Source organism: Acomys russatus, chromosome 4 (genome assembly GCF_903995435.1).
Source record: "Acomys russatus chromosome 4, mAcoRus1.1, whole genome shotgun sequence".
Classification (NCBI taxonomy): Eukaryota; Metazoa; Chordata; class Mammalia; order Rodentia; family Muridae; genus Acomys; species Acomys russatus.
The window spans coordinates 1920237-1932360 of record NC_067140.1 but is presented as its reverse complement, the minus strand read 5'-3'; the positions used below and the strand labels follow the sequence as shown (position 1 = coordinate 1932360).

The window sequence follows — 12124 nt, the reverse complement described above, 5'->3', positions numbered from 1 at the left end:
AAGGTGCCTGCTGTCTGAGGATACAGACAGGATAACCTGAGTTTGACCCTGGAACCCACACAAAGGTGAGACAGGGCAACCACAAAGTTGTCCTCTGACCTCTACATACACTGGGGCACCTTTGTCAAAGCATCATACGCGTGTACAGTCACGTATTCAAAAACCAAAACCAAACCCAGAGATTATGAAGCCAGACATGGCGGTGCACGCCTTTAATCCCAGCACTCGGGAGGCAGAGGCAGGTGGATTGATGTGAGTTGGAGGCCAGCCTGGTCTATAGAGTGAGTTCCAGGATACCCAGAGCTATATAATAGAGAAACTGTCTTCAAACAAACAAAAAACCCTCAGAGGTTATGATAGCGTAAGTGTGTCATTAGGATATTATTGTGTAAATGTGTGTGCATGCACGTGTGTACACATGTGGAGGCCAGAGGTCCATATCAGGTGTTGTCCTCTGTGGCTCCATACCTTATTTTTGGAGATGGTCTCTAGAAGGTTGTTTAGGGTGTCTTAACAGTTATGTGGCCGGGCGTGGTGGCACACGCCTTTAATCCCAGCACTCGGGAGGCAGAGGCAGGTGGATTAATGTGAGTTCGAGGCTAGCCTGGTCTACAAAGTGAGTCCAGGACAGCCAAGGCTACACAGAGAAATCCTGTCTTGAAAAACAAACAAACAACCCCCCCCCCCAAACAAACCTAAACTAAACCAAAACAAAACAAAAAGCAGTTATGTGGCTGACTTATGGGGCCTGGTGGCTCAGGCCTGTGACCAACCCCAGCACTTGGGAGCCGAGGCAGCAGAATCTAAAAGAAGCAAGCAAAGAAGAAACGAAGAAATTACAAGTATAAAAATCTAAATTTCTCGAGTTAGGTGGCAAGATCGTGTCTATAATTCCAGTGCCATGAGTAAGGCCACCCTGGCTAAGGAGATTCTATTTCAAAACCAAACCAAAACAGAATTTTTTTTCTTTCCACGGATTAAGATAATTTATCCCTCAGTTTTAATATGTCTGGGATCCAAGAGTTAGGCTGGATTAAATAAAAGCCAGATATTAATTAGGCCAACGTCTCATGGGCTCGGCGTCAAAAAGTCCGAACGGTTGAGCCGGTAAAGGCACTGGTCACATGTTAGTGAAAGCTAGCCTACAGCAAGGCCCTTGATTCCCTGACCTTCCTGCCTTCACTTACCAAGAGCTGGGAGTGCAGTCTTTCACCACCACGCCCAACTTGTAATTTGTATTTAAAATATCAGCAAGGAAGAGGGAGCAGGTGATGTTGACCTGTAACTCAGCACTCAGGAGGCCGAGCTAAAGGGATTGCTGCGAATTCATAGCCACGGGAGACCTACATAGTGAGATCCTGTCTCGACATGCCTAAATAAATAAACCCGAACAAAAGAAGGAGGACAAATTTCTTGATCATTTGTGAAAGAAACTGGCAAAGCCAGGGTACATCAAGCCCGTGGCACATAAGTTCACTGCCTGAACATATGTATTGTTCGTTCTTCTACCACAAAATGAGGCCGGAGGGCACTTGTGCTGCAACTGGAAGAGAGGCCTTTCTTCAGTTCCTTCTAATTTGGAGCATTCCTTTTAAAAAAAAAAAAAAAAAAAAAAATCAAGTCCCGTTCTAGAGAACCCATAAAGGATGTCAGGGTCACTGTTGGTTGGTGGCGTCCCCGTAGCGGGGCCGGGTACTCAGTTGTGAGAGCCGGCTGATTGGTGACCTGTGCTCTGGGGCTTGCTGCCCATTGGCTGAGTCGCTGGAGCGTGAGTTATGGACCACTGACGGCCCGCGCTGCGGTTCCCATGGCAACCAAGGCTTGGGCGAGCAATTTAGAGGGGTGCCGCCCCCAGCTCCCTGCGCGGGGGTGGGGGGGGCAGGGCTGCCTGGAGGAGTACTGGGGCCCTGCTTGGGGGCTAAAGGAACACTCACTGCTACCTGGAGGGGGGTTGGAAGAGCCATCCTCAAAGAAAGAAAACTGACCTGTAATTCCATCTTGTCCTGATCTCCTTGGTTGGCAGCATTTTGAACCCAGATCCTGACACAGGCTATCCCCTAGTTCTCCCGAAGGTAGAGGGTGCCTGAAGATGAAGGCCATAGGCCTGGTGTAAGGCCAGTACCTGCCCCTGTGAACTCCTAGCGCCAGAGTTATGACAGCCTTAGACAAAAACATACATACCAAGTAAGGTGTAATGCAACGAGGTTTGTGTGTTTTGAAGTCTCAACGCCACAGCTGTGTGGTTCCTGTTTTTATTTCTCAGGCTCAGCCCTCTCCTGGGAGGCTGAGGGCGGTGCTACCTGCCCACTCCCCTCCTCCCCTAGCTACCCATCCATGCTGAGACAGCATTCCTGCTGCAGACTGGAGGAATGAATTGATTTTAGCTCACAGTTTTCAGTCCATCATAGTAGGGAGGGCAGCTTTGACAAAGTGAACTAACGGCTCAGCGGTGGCCAGGAAGCAGAAAGAATGCCTATGATTGTTTTCATTTTTTATTAGAGACAGTCTCACTCTTAGTCCAGGCTAGCCTCCAACTTTTGGCAGTCCTCCTGCCTCAGCCTCCAAACAGTTGCGATTACAAACATGAGATAGGATATCCAGATTCCTAAATCTTTCTTGAATGTGCATGTGGGTATACATATACCACGTGTGTGTAAACCAGAGTACAATAGTGGGCTTTGTGCCCACATGCCAAACAGATTTTGTTTTGTTTTGTTTTTCCCCAAGACAGGGTTTCTCTGTGTAACAGCTCTAGCTGTCCTGGAACTCTCTCTGTAGACCAGGCCGGCCTCGAACGCAAAGAGATCCTCCTGCCTCTGCCTCCTAGGTGCTGGGATTAAAGGCGTGCGCCACCACCACTGGGCTTGTTTTGTTTTTTGAGATAGTGTCACTTACTGGCAAATAGGTAGCGTATTTATCATTGGCTGGTTCTGAGCCTCAGATGTTTGCCTATATGTCTGTAACTCTCCAACACTTGACACCACACCTTAAGTTATTTATTAATATGTATACAGTGTTCTGCCTGCATGTACACCTGCAGGCCAGAAGAGGGCATCAGCTCACATTATAGATGGTTGTGAGCCACCATGTGGTTGCTGGGAATTGAACTCAGGACCTCTCGAAGAGAGGTCAGTGCTCTTAACCTCTGAGCCATCTCTCCAGCCCCCTGTTTGTTTGTAATTCAGTTATATTATGTAAACATGTTTCTGTTTTTGTCCCAAGTATGGGGTTTTAGTTTGGGCTTTAGTTTGTCCTCAACCGATTACTGTCTTGTTTGGGGCGTGGTCGTTGCCAGCTGGTAACGACCTGCCTTGTGCGACATGGAGAAGGGCACTGTCTAGGACTCTGAGGGAGATAAATAAGAGTCTGCACGTCTTTAATCCCAGCACTCGGGAGGCAGAGGTAGGCGGATTGCTGTGAGTTCGAGGCCAGCCTGGTCTACAAAGCAAGTCCAGGGCAGCCAAGGCTACACAGAGAAACCCTCTCAAAAAAACAAAACAAAACAAAAGGGTCTGGAGAGAAAGAAAATGTGCCATAGGCATGGAGCAGTTTAGAGAGACCAGAGACAGATATGGCAGACAGGGGAAAAAAAAAAAATTCAACGCAGCAGCTTGGAGGTGACTGCATGCTGCATTTGCTGTTGGCAGAGATTGATATTGCCCTGAAAGAACCCAATTGACCCTAAACAGCTGGGAGAAGTAAAGGGGTCTGCACCCCTCTCTCCACTTACCCAGGGTTAAGGAGTTGATGGAAGGAAGGTAGAAGCTTCAATACCCCAAATTGAAAAAAAAAAAAAAAAAGTCAACAGTAGTGTTTGGCTGTCCTGGAACTCACTCTGTAGACCAGGCTGGCCAGGACTCAGAGATCTGCCTACCTCAGCCTTTATCAATGCTGGGATAAAAGGCGTGCACCGCCACTGTCCAGTCACAGCTGGCTTTTTGACAGGCATTGCTGATTGAATCCAGGTCTTCATGGTTGTATGGAAGACCTCTAACGCTTACACTCTTCCCAGCCAGCCATTAAGTCTCTCTTGATCTCGCTGCTCTCTAGGCATCCCCACCTTCCAGATTCAAGGTATCGATTGCCACCAGGTCATACTGTTCTCAGCCCCCAGTTGGACTTTTCATTTTCCTTTCTTTTTTTTTTTTCTTTTTTCTTTTTTCTCTTTACTGGATACTTAAAACCTCATCCCTGGGCTTGGGGTTATAGCTCAGAGGTAGAGAGCCTGCCTAATCTGTGTGTTCAAGCTTTGATACTATAAATAAGTAAAAACATCCCAAACAATGTACATGACTTCCCCACTTAAAAATTCTTTAGCGACTAACCGGGCGTGGTGGCGCATGCCTGTAATCCCAGCACTCGGGAGGCAGAGGCAGGTGGATCGCTGTGAGTTTGAGGGCAGCCTGGTCTATAAAGTGAGTCTAGGACAGCCAAGGCTACACAGAGAAACCTTGTCTCAAAAAACAAAAACAAAAAACCAAAGCAAAACAAAAAATTCTTTAGCGACTCAAATCTGCTCTCTCTCTCTCTCTCCGATCTTGCGTTGTAGTTCAGGCTAGCTTCAAACTCACCGTCCGACTACTTTAGCCTGTGGAGTGCTGGAATGATGGGCGTGAACCACTGTGAAATTTTACGTTGCCCAGGCTGGACTTGATCTCTCCTGGCTCAGCCTCCCAAGTACCAAGTGCTCGGACTGCAAGTGTGCATCACCTTGCTACCCACCTGAACAGGGATGGAGAATATTCTAGAAACTTGTGATCCTTCTTTGACTCTGAGGTTATCAACACAGTAAAACCCAGACATTTGAGTTTCCTTTATTCCCATGTTGGGAAACAAAAAGGGCTGCCAGCCGCCGGTCAGGAAGCCTGTCTGCAGGAGGGAGAGCTCACCCAGTCCTGACAATCACCATGCCGTGAGACCCACTGGAGCACAAAGCGCATTTGACAGCTTGGCCAGGACAATGTTTACCTCTATTTAAACGTTAAACTTATGTTAGAACCCCAAAGATGGACCTGGCCTCTGTGTTCCTCTTCCCAGAGTGGCCACATTGAATAAATCTCTTTTCACTTGGGCGGCAGAGGCAGGTGAATCTCTGTGAGTTCGAGGCCAGCCTGGTCTACAAAGAGTTCCAGGGCAGCCAGGGCTACACAACAGAGAAACTCTTGTCTTGAAAAACCAAAAACAAAAAAACAAAAAAACCCTTTCTATTGTTTGTTAAACTGTCCTCTCCCAGGCTCTGACCCTCGCTGTGGCGGGCATGGGATTTTGATTTCTGCCATCTCACCAGTGGCATTGATGATGGGTGCTTCATCGCAGCAGCTTGCCTTGAGCGTTAGCTTTAGCAGTGTGCCCTCAAACCACCAGTAGTGGCCTCCTGTCTCTTGATAACCGGTAGCTCACCTGTGATGATCCAGATGCCACCACTACCAGCCAGCCCAGGATCCATTTTTTAATACCTACAGCTTGTACACACACCTGGGCTGGTGCACCACAGTTCACTCAAGTTTCTAGAATCTTCTATTTAATTGCTCCCACTTTTGCATAGGTCAGCAGCACTCTTGCTTTCTCTCAGCTTACCTCCTTACTTTCTTTTCCTTTCCATGTCACTTAAGGGTTTGCTGGTTTTGTTTTCAAGACAGGACCTCACGTAGGCCTGACTGTCCTGGAACTGTCAACCAGGCTGGCCTCTGCTTGCCCAAGTGCTGGGATTAAAGGCCCATTCCGGGTATTTTTGTGCGAAGTTGTCTCTGACCTCAGTGTAAAGTACCTTTCCTTGTCCATCTTGTGACTTCTAGATACTTCCAAAGGACCCTTTACAAATGTTGAAGCTGCCAGAATGGAGAGCTGTGACTGGAAGTCCAGAGACAAAAATCACTGTCCTAAAGACATGGCCTTCTAGCCCCATCGTCTCCTGGCCACATGTGCAACCCTCAGCTGACATGCGGGCATGGCAGGCAGGCAGACAGGCAGGAAGGCATGGCGTCCCGGAGCTGTCTCCCTAGCTCTGTGTGATCTCTGCTTGGGGCCGCGTCTACTGTGGCTTCCTCTGGTGGGAATCAGGCAAGACCTTGCCTTTTGACATTTATTTGCTTTAGATCCTTCTAGACAACACGTAGCTTAAGTACGGGCTTGGTTACCTGTCCACCCATCTCCACCAAAGCCCTACCTTAGTGGATGGTGGTCCTTCAGAGTGCCACACTGGGCCTGTTTGCAGCCGGGGCAGGCTCTGGAAAGCTGAACAAACGCACTGGTCTGGCAGCCTCCCTGAGGAACTGCAGCTCGGGGGCTGCGCTCTGACGGGGAGAGGAAGCTGGGGGAGGTTTGCTGTGTTCTAGCTAGGGCCTGCACTGTCTGCTGGAGGCTCTGGCGTGCATCCCGAGGGGGATGGGCAGGGAAGCAGTTTCTTCCTCGGGATTCCATGGGGTGGGGGATGGGCGTCGAGAGAAGGCTCCTTCAAACACCAGCTCCTAGGCACAGGCACACAGCCTGCTGGGAGGAAGGGGAGGGGGAGTGTGCTGAAAGCCCGCTTTCTCTAGGAGGCTGCCAGCGCGGTTGGAGGGATAATGGAGGGCGGGGGGGGGGGGGGGGAAGAGAAAAAAAAGGGGAGGGAGTCTGACGGCTTTTCGACCCAGGAAGGAGGGGTTGAGCTGGTTAAGAAAGCAAGTTCCCAAGAGACTCCTCAAATCTCCAACTCTGAGAATCCGACGCTGGGAACTTCATTCTGTTAATAATCAAATCTTCAAACACTTCACCGCTGTTAGCCCTTCAAAGGATTAGCAGCATCGGGTCCAGAGACCTGGCCTCTTATTTTGCCCAGATGCCTACTTCACACATATTTCCAGCAGTGTTCTGCTTGCGGGAGCGCTCAAACACAACAGGAAGTAGGCCCAGGCAGGATTGAGAGTTCCGTGCCTGGCGTGGTGAGTCTGTACTGGGGTCTCCGAGTTCCATGACAGCCTAGGCTACACAGATACCCCGCTTCAAAAAACCAAAACCTGAAACAACACCCCCTCCCCTCAAAAAAAAAAAAAATAACCTGAAAAACTCACACAAAATAGTTTAACAGTGAGCCTGGCATGGTGGCACACACCTTTAATCCCAGCACGTGGGAGGCAGAGGTAGGCGGATCCTGTGAGTTAGAGGCTGACCTGAACTACAAAGCTAGCCCAGGACAGCCAAGGCTAACATAGAGAGAGACCTTGTCTGGAAAAAGGAAAAACAAACAACAAACAGTGAACTGAGCGAAGGCAACAGCACTGGGTTTAGGTAACTACACAAGGCCTGGCTAGTGCCTGCAGGTTAGAGAAACAGCGAGGAACTCAGGGCTCTGCAACTTCATCTAACACTTCAGGAAAAAACAAAAAAACAAAACACAGTAATACGAAAGATAAATATTTATTCAGAACAAATCTTAACAGTTGATTTTACATTCTAAGCCACAAGGAAATAGCAAAACAGCAAAGACAAAAACTGAAGAAGGGCAGTTTACTGTCTTTCATTTTAACTTGGAAACATTTTTGACCCAGGCCTTCTGTCCATCTTGGCCTGGTTCCCCAAGAACATTTTGAGTTTACAGCTCAGTCATGATTCTGGGTTCAAACCACCTACGTCCTGAGGGTCAGAGGTTGAAGATGAGTTGTGCTACCTTCCCTAGGGTTCCTAGTAGCTGAGGCAGAGGTGCAAATGTAAACATCTGGTAAGTTTCTTCACTGAGGGGACCGTGGACCCGGAAGGCCCTGGACCATGTAAGATGTGGTAGTCCATGGGGCTGATGCAGGCGGCCTAGTGTGTGCCTTGGTCCCTGCCCTGGCTCCCAAGTACTATGAAGTGGCAAGGCAAGCCCTCTCTCTCCGCTCCTCCTGGGCATGGTTTCTCAGCGCTGTGCTGAGGCCATCCAGGGGAGAGAGCCGACTTGCGTGGCCCACCAGTGTTGAGGAGTGCTGTGAGGTGTGAGAGGTAGCAGATGAGCACCGGGCTTGGGGTCAAGGGACTCTGTTGTGGACTATCTGAGGCCCCACACATCACTGAACTTCTCTGGGGTCATTTCCTTTGCTGGAAATCCAAGGGGTTAGTTGAAAACACCCTTCAGGGAGGCAGAGGTGAGGGGGTCGCCGCACGTTTGATGCCAGCCTGTTCTATGAACGCAGCCAAGTTCCAAGCCGGCCAGGGCGAGACACTGTGAGACCCTGTCTTTAAACACAAACCCAAAAACAACCTCTCCTGAAGAAAACCCAACAAACCACCTCTTGGGTCTTTTCCAGAAGGAATGTATGACTTCCGAGCCACCACAAAGAGCTGTCACAAAGTCGGTACATTTTTTATGCCACTGAGAGGCCCTTGGCCGCCATTCAGAGCTTATTCAGATCACACACTCCCAGCAACACGTTTTCACCAAGTCTGATACCACATTGAAGTAGCACATGCTAAGGGCCCAGCAGAGAGCTGCAGACGGTAGACACCCTTGACAGAAGCCAGTCAGCAACGTTTTCGATCCAATAAAACACTTGATGGGAGTGCCTATCCCGCGCTGGGCCCTGGACCCGGGCTGAGGCATAAAGATGACCAAGTCAGCCCAAAGCGCAAAAAATCTTGTTAAGGAGACAACGTATGAGGGAGGTAGTACAAAGTACAAAGTAGGGAGACTGGCGGGGGAGAGGTGAAAGGAATCAACGAAGTACCAAAACAAATACAAAACAGGAAGGGGGGGAGGGTCGGGGGGACAGGCAACAGATCTGCACTCTACAGTTCCGAACAGTCCTTACTCGTAAAATTCACCATTTCAAACAGGCCGAAAAGGAGCACACGCGGTTTAAAAAAGGCATAGAGAGAACGTCTCTGGTAGGTTTTAGAAATATCTCCGTCCAAAACGATTTAAAAAAAAAAAAAAAGTCTTTAAACAATTAGTTTTGGCACTTAAGAGGGGTAAGCTGGCTGTGTGTCCACCCTGGCAGACGGATGCGCGTTCAGTTCCCCGCCACGCTAGTGAGCTGAGCTGCCACGGAATTGTGAACTGCTTTGGGACACTGGGCAAAAGCATGTCCTCTCTTGCCACAGAGGTTGCACACGATGACCTTCCGGCAGTAAGGGCTCAGGTGCCCCTCTTCCCCGCACCTGAAACACCTGTCCTGAGTGCAGGTGCCGCTCATGTGGGTCCGGGAACCACATTTAAAGCACGTCTTGGGCTGCCCCTTGTACCAGCTATAGCCTCTCTCTGCTCCCAAGAAGAAGGCCCCGGGCAGGTGCCTCACTCCGCCCTCCCCCTGGCGCAGCTCAATCTCGCACTTATACTCCCCGGTCCAGATCCCAAACCTGTCGGTCACTTTCACGGGCACGGCCAGCACGTCGCAGTGACGCTTGAGCCAGGTCACGATATCCTCCACGTCCACGGTCTCGTTCCGGAAGAGGATGAAGAGGGTCTTCAAGCTGGATTTGCTCCGCCCCAAAACCACGAAGTTCTCCCAGCAGTCCTCCACCTCCCGCTTCTCCTCGTAGACGCGGAGGAACAAGGCTAGCTTGTCGGCCGATCGGAAGCTCACGTCGAACTCGCGGCTGCCGGGGATCTGGATGACCGCGTAGATGTCGTCCGGGTCCATGCCGACGGAGCGCAGGATGAGCGTTCCCACCACGAAGTCCCGGGTCGGACAGGCGCTCTCGTCTCCCTGGAAACAGATGCGCACGAGGAAGCGGCCCTTCCCGGGACCAGCAGCCGGTGGCTCGTCCTGCAGCGGTCGCTCACTTGCATCTTCGGTCGCGCCGGGCCTGGCGGGGGTCGCCATGGCCGCCGCCGTCCCTGCCACCTCGCTTTTCTTCCTTCGACCGGGGTCTCCCGCGCCGCCCGCGCCCTTCTTTCTGTAAGCGTCTGCCGCCTCACCCGCAGGGTCTCTCCGGCGGCCCTTTGGGTCCCCTCGACCGGCGGGGGGGAAGTCACTGGGATCCGGTGCGGCCAGGCCCCCGGGGCTATCGAGCGCGCCACTCGCACCGCTGCCTGCTTCTTCGCGCCGCCGCGGCTCGCGGAAGTCGCCTTTCTTCTCCGCCAGGTTCTTAACCACCTGTGCCCAGCCCATCTTCTCGCGGACGCCCTCGGTTTCCTCGGCGCGGGGCACGGGCCGCGCGGCGAGCGAGACCTGCGGCCGGCCCCGCGGTGGCTCCTCCTCTGCTCCGCCGCCGGTGGCCATGTTACCTCTTTCCCAGCATCCTCCACTCGCTCCCGCCGCGGCCAGAGGTGCTCCTGGCGCGCGCCCGCTCCGGAGAACACCGCGGGCTGCGGAGGCCACTTCCCGCCCCCGCTCTGAAATCCGACTCTCCTGGCTTCCGCCCTCTTCCGAAGCGTGTGTGCGCGAATCTCGTGCTGGCCGGAGACAGCCCGGGCCCTCGCCCGCCGCCTCCGCGCACGGCCGCGCCTCCCCGCGGCTCTCGAGGTTTTGGCGTTTGGCAAAGCCGACCTCAGTTGCATTCCAGGAGCAGAGCGCTCACCGCCCGAAGGCTGTGAGGAGTTCGCCTTGGTCTCGCTCATCTTTTGAGTGTCCTTTCAGTTAAAAAGCAAAAGAAATGGCGGCCCCCAAAGTACATTACAATACGTCCCCCTCCCACCATTTTTAGGTTATGAACTCATTATACAGTGAAGTTGAACGATTTCTGTGAAGGCTTTACCATTAACTTTTTTTATTTTTAATTTAAGGGCTGGAGAGAGGGCTCAGCGTCAGGCGGCTTACAACTAACCCTGGCTTCTGCGGAATACGAGCACACGCATAAAACTAAAAATGTGAGCCGGGCGGTGCTGGCGCACGCCTTTAATCCCAGCACTCGCAAGGCAGAGGCAGGCGGATCTCTGTGAGTTCGAGGCCAGCCTGGTCTACAAAGTGAGTCCAGGACAGCCAAGGCTACACAGACCCTGTCTCGAAAAACCACATACACACAACACAGTGTTGGTAAGGTGGTACACAATCCCAGCACTCTAAAGGCAGAGTCAGGCAAAACCTTGAGTTCCACGCTCCAGAGCTACTTAATACTACTTTTAAATTTTCCTATTAACACCTGTATCCTTTCGCTGGTGTTTTTTATTATTTTATTTTGATCCATTTGGAGGTACTTGTACATTACTTGTATTTCTCAGAACTTGTGTGGGCTAGGCATGAGGACGCACGCCTATAAGGAGGTAGAAGCAAGTACAGTGAAATCTACCTAGAGAGGGCTGGGCCAGACCAGCTTGGGAAACACAAGACCTTGTCACAGAACACAAAACAGGAGGAGGAAATGGTTTAGTGGGTAAAGGCTCTGGCTACTGCGCCTGCCCTGGGTTCCATCCCAGGGACCTGACTGACCTACATGATAGAAGGAACCCATGAAGTGTCACCTGAAGTTGTCTCACCTCTATAGAGGTGTCATAACAAGCACACACATGCACACACACACACACACACACACACACACAAGACACAGCAAGAATGGAAAGAAAACAAAACAGGTCTAGGGACAAGGTCCCCAGCAGGTCAAGGTGCTTGTAGCACAAGCCTGGAGCTCTGAGTTGGATCCCCAGAACCTACTTGAAGGGAAATAAATAACTTTACACAACTGCCTCCTGATTGTCACACTTGGCTTGCCATCGAGTCCACATGTACACAGGCATAATAATAAAAAATGTAAAAAATACTTGAACTCTGCTCAAGTGGACAAGAATCATATATTAAATGCTTTTTAAAAGTGCCTTCATAGTGTACTGAGCACACTCCAGGCTTTAGCACATAGACTCATCTTCTATAAAACCAGTTCTGCAGCTGGGCACGGTGGGGCACACACTTGGGAGGCAGAGACAGGTGGTTCTCTGTGAGTTCGAGGACAGCCTGGTCTACAAAGTAAGGCCAGGACAGCCAGGACTACCAGAGAAACCCTGTCTCGAAAAACTAAAACAAAAAATTGCTGTAACTATACCAATTTCATAGATAAGGAAGCAGTTCAGATCACTTGGCCAACTTAACCTCGAGTGTAGTTTATCTTCTTTCAAGTTTTTGTTGTTTTGTTTTTCTTTTTTGAGACAGGGTTTCTCTGTGTATCCCTGGCTGCCCTGGACTACAAGAGCTGGCCTCGAACACATAAAGATTCACCTGCCTCTGCCTCCCAAGTGCTA

General features: G+C 50.9%; 1 protein-coding gene across 1 annotated transcript; it reads right to left on the bottom strand.

Annotated features, from left to right (window-relative positions):
- Positions 1 to 8720: 8720 nt before the first annotated feature.
- Positions 8721 to 10247, bottom strand: Zcchc3 (zinc finger CCHC-type containing 3). Its single transcript, XM_051143500.1, has one exon. It carries the CDS (start codon positions 10173 to 10175, stop codon positions 8964 to 8966), a length of 1212 nt encoding a protein of 403 aa, XP_050999457.1. The 5' UTR covers positions 10176 to 10247; the 3' UTR covers positions 8721 to 8963.
- Between the last annotated feature and the right edge of the window lie 1877 nt (positions 10248 to 12124).

Coding starts and splice junctions, on each gene's coding strand:
- Zcchc3 (XM_051143500.1), bottom strand. CDS start 10,175: ATGGCCACCGGCGGCGGAGCAGAGGAGGAGCCACCGCGGGGCCGGCCG.